Source organism: Etheostoma cragini, unplaced genomic scaffold, assembly GCF_013103735.1.
Source record: "Etheostoma cragini isolate CJK2018 unplaced genomic scaffold, CSU_Ecrag_1.0 ScbMSFa_414, whole genome shotgun sequence".
Classification (NCBI taxonomy): domain Eukaryota; kingdom Metazoa; phylum Chordata; class Actinopteri; order Perciformes; family Percidae; genus Etheostoma; species Etheostoma cragini.
Window position 1 is genome coordinate 1 of NW_023268481.1, and position 1640 is coordinate 1640.

Consider the following 1640-nt stretch of genomic DNA (forward strand, 5'->3'; position numbering starts at 1 on the left):
TTTTATTTATAGTATCAATTCATAACAAGAGTTATCTCAAGACACTATACAGATAGAGCAGGTCTAGACCAGATAGAGGAGGTCTAGACCACACTCCAGAATTTACAAGAACCCAACAGTTCTAGTAGTCTCCTCCAGAGCAAGCAACAGTGCCACAGTGGAGAAGAAAAACTTTCTTTTAGGCAGAAACCTTGGACAGACCCAGACCCAGACCCAGACCCAGGCCCAGGCTTTTGGTAGGCGGTGTCTGACGGGCCGGTTGGGTTTGGAATTTTGTAGTAGTTCATAGCAGGACGCTGTGCGGCATTACAAGGCACAGCAGGACGTAGCAGGAGGTAGCAGGACGTAGCAGGACGTAGCTGGACGTAGCAGGAGGTAGCAGGACGTAGCAGGACGTAGCAGGACGTAGCTGGACGTAGCAGGACGTAGCAGGACGTAGCAGGGCACTGCAGTGTAGCAGTTGAACATGGCATCACAGAACATGGAACATGGAGCGAGACCAATTATTATTATTATTAACTCTGCTGTGATTGGCTGTTAGGTAGTGCCACTCTCTAAACCTGCTGTGATTGGCTGCAGGTGGTGCAGCAGCTGATCCGGTTCCTGCACCGGCTGGCGTCCCTGAACAAGGACCTGGCGGTGGTGATGTGCCGGCTGGGGACCCGGGATGCTCTGGGCCGGGCCCTGGACAAGCACGGCACGCACCTGCTGCTGCTCCCAGAGCTCCGGGACCTGGTCTCGGACTGTGAGAAGAACGCCAGCCTCTACAAGAGGATGACCACCAGCGTGCTGGCTGGGTGCATCCAGGTAGGGGGAGGGGGGGAGATGGAGGGGGAGGGGCTGGGTGTGAAGGACCTGGTCTCGGACTGTGAGAAGAACGCCAGCCTCTACAAGAGGAAGACCATGATCCACAGTCACTCAACACTTGTCTTTATTACTGTAAAGTCTTAATTTAGCTGGAGCCGCTTGTTATTTTTAGACTGAATCAAAGCTAGCGGTTAGCCGGGAAGCTAACTTCGGTGGAGGCTAACGGCTAACCGTTCACTTAACACATCCATGAGGCTAACGGCTAACCGCTACAGCTACAACAGATTGTGTACTGATGTATTAGCTAAGAGAACCTTAGCCTCCACCGGGAAGCTAATGCTAGTTTAGCTAATAGCAATTTCGACTAACCGCTAATTGTTAGCTTTGATTCAGTCTAATATAATGTTACTCAAACTAAACAGCTACAGCTACATTAAGACTTTAAAGTATTGAATATTTTAAATGAGCACAAGTAACGTAGACACTGGCGTGACAGCTGTTATATATTTAAACGGTTATCTCAGCTAGCGGTTAGCTGAATTAGCTGTTAGCTAAGCTAACGTTAGCTTTCCGCTGGAGGCGAATAGACTTTCTTTGGTCTAACCTGGTGAACTTCCCGTGGTCTCACCTGGTGAACTTCCCGTGGTCTCACCTGGTGAACTTCCTGTTTCCTGTTTCCTGTCAGATGGTGCTGGGTCAGATCGAGGAGCATCGCCGCAGCCATCAGCCAATCAACATCCCCTTCTTCGACGTCTTCCTCAGGAACCTCTGCCAAGGTGGGTGTCCCACAACGAGGGGTGTTAGAGACACGTACACACACACACACACACACA

The 1640-nt window shown here is 50.5% G+C and overlaps 1 protein-coding gene across 1 annotated transcript; it reads left to right on the forward strand.

Annotated features, from left to right (window-relative positions):
* Nucleotides 1-560: 560 nt before the first annotated feature.
* On the forward strand, nucleotides 561-1617 carry LOC117941064 (cullin-7-like; the record flags this gene model as incomplete). Its single annotated transcript, XM_034866159.1, has 2 exons — nucleotides 561-807; nucleotides 1493-1617. Coding segments are annotated over exons 1-2 (287 nt in total), but the record flags the coding sequence as incomplete, so codon positions are not given.
* Between the last annotated feature and the right edge of the window lie 23 nt (nucleotides 1618-1640).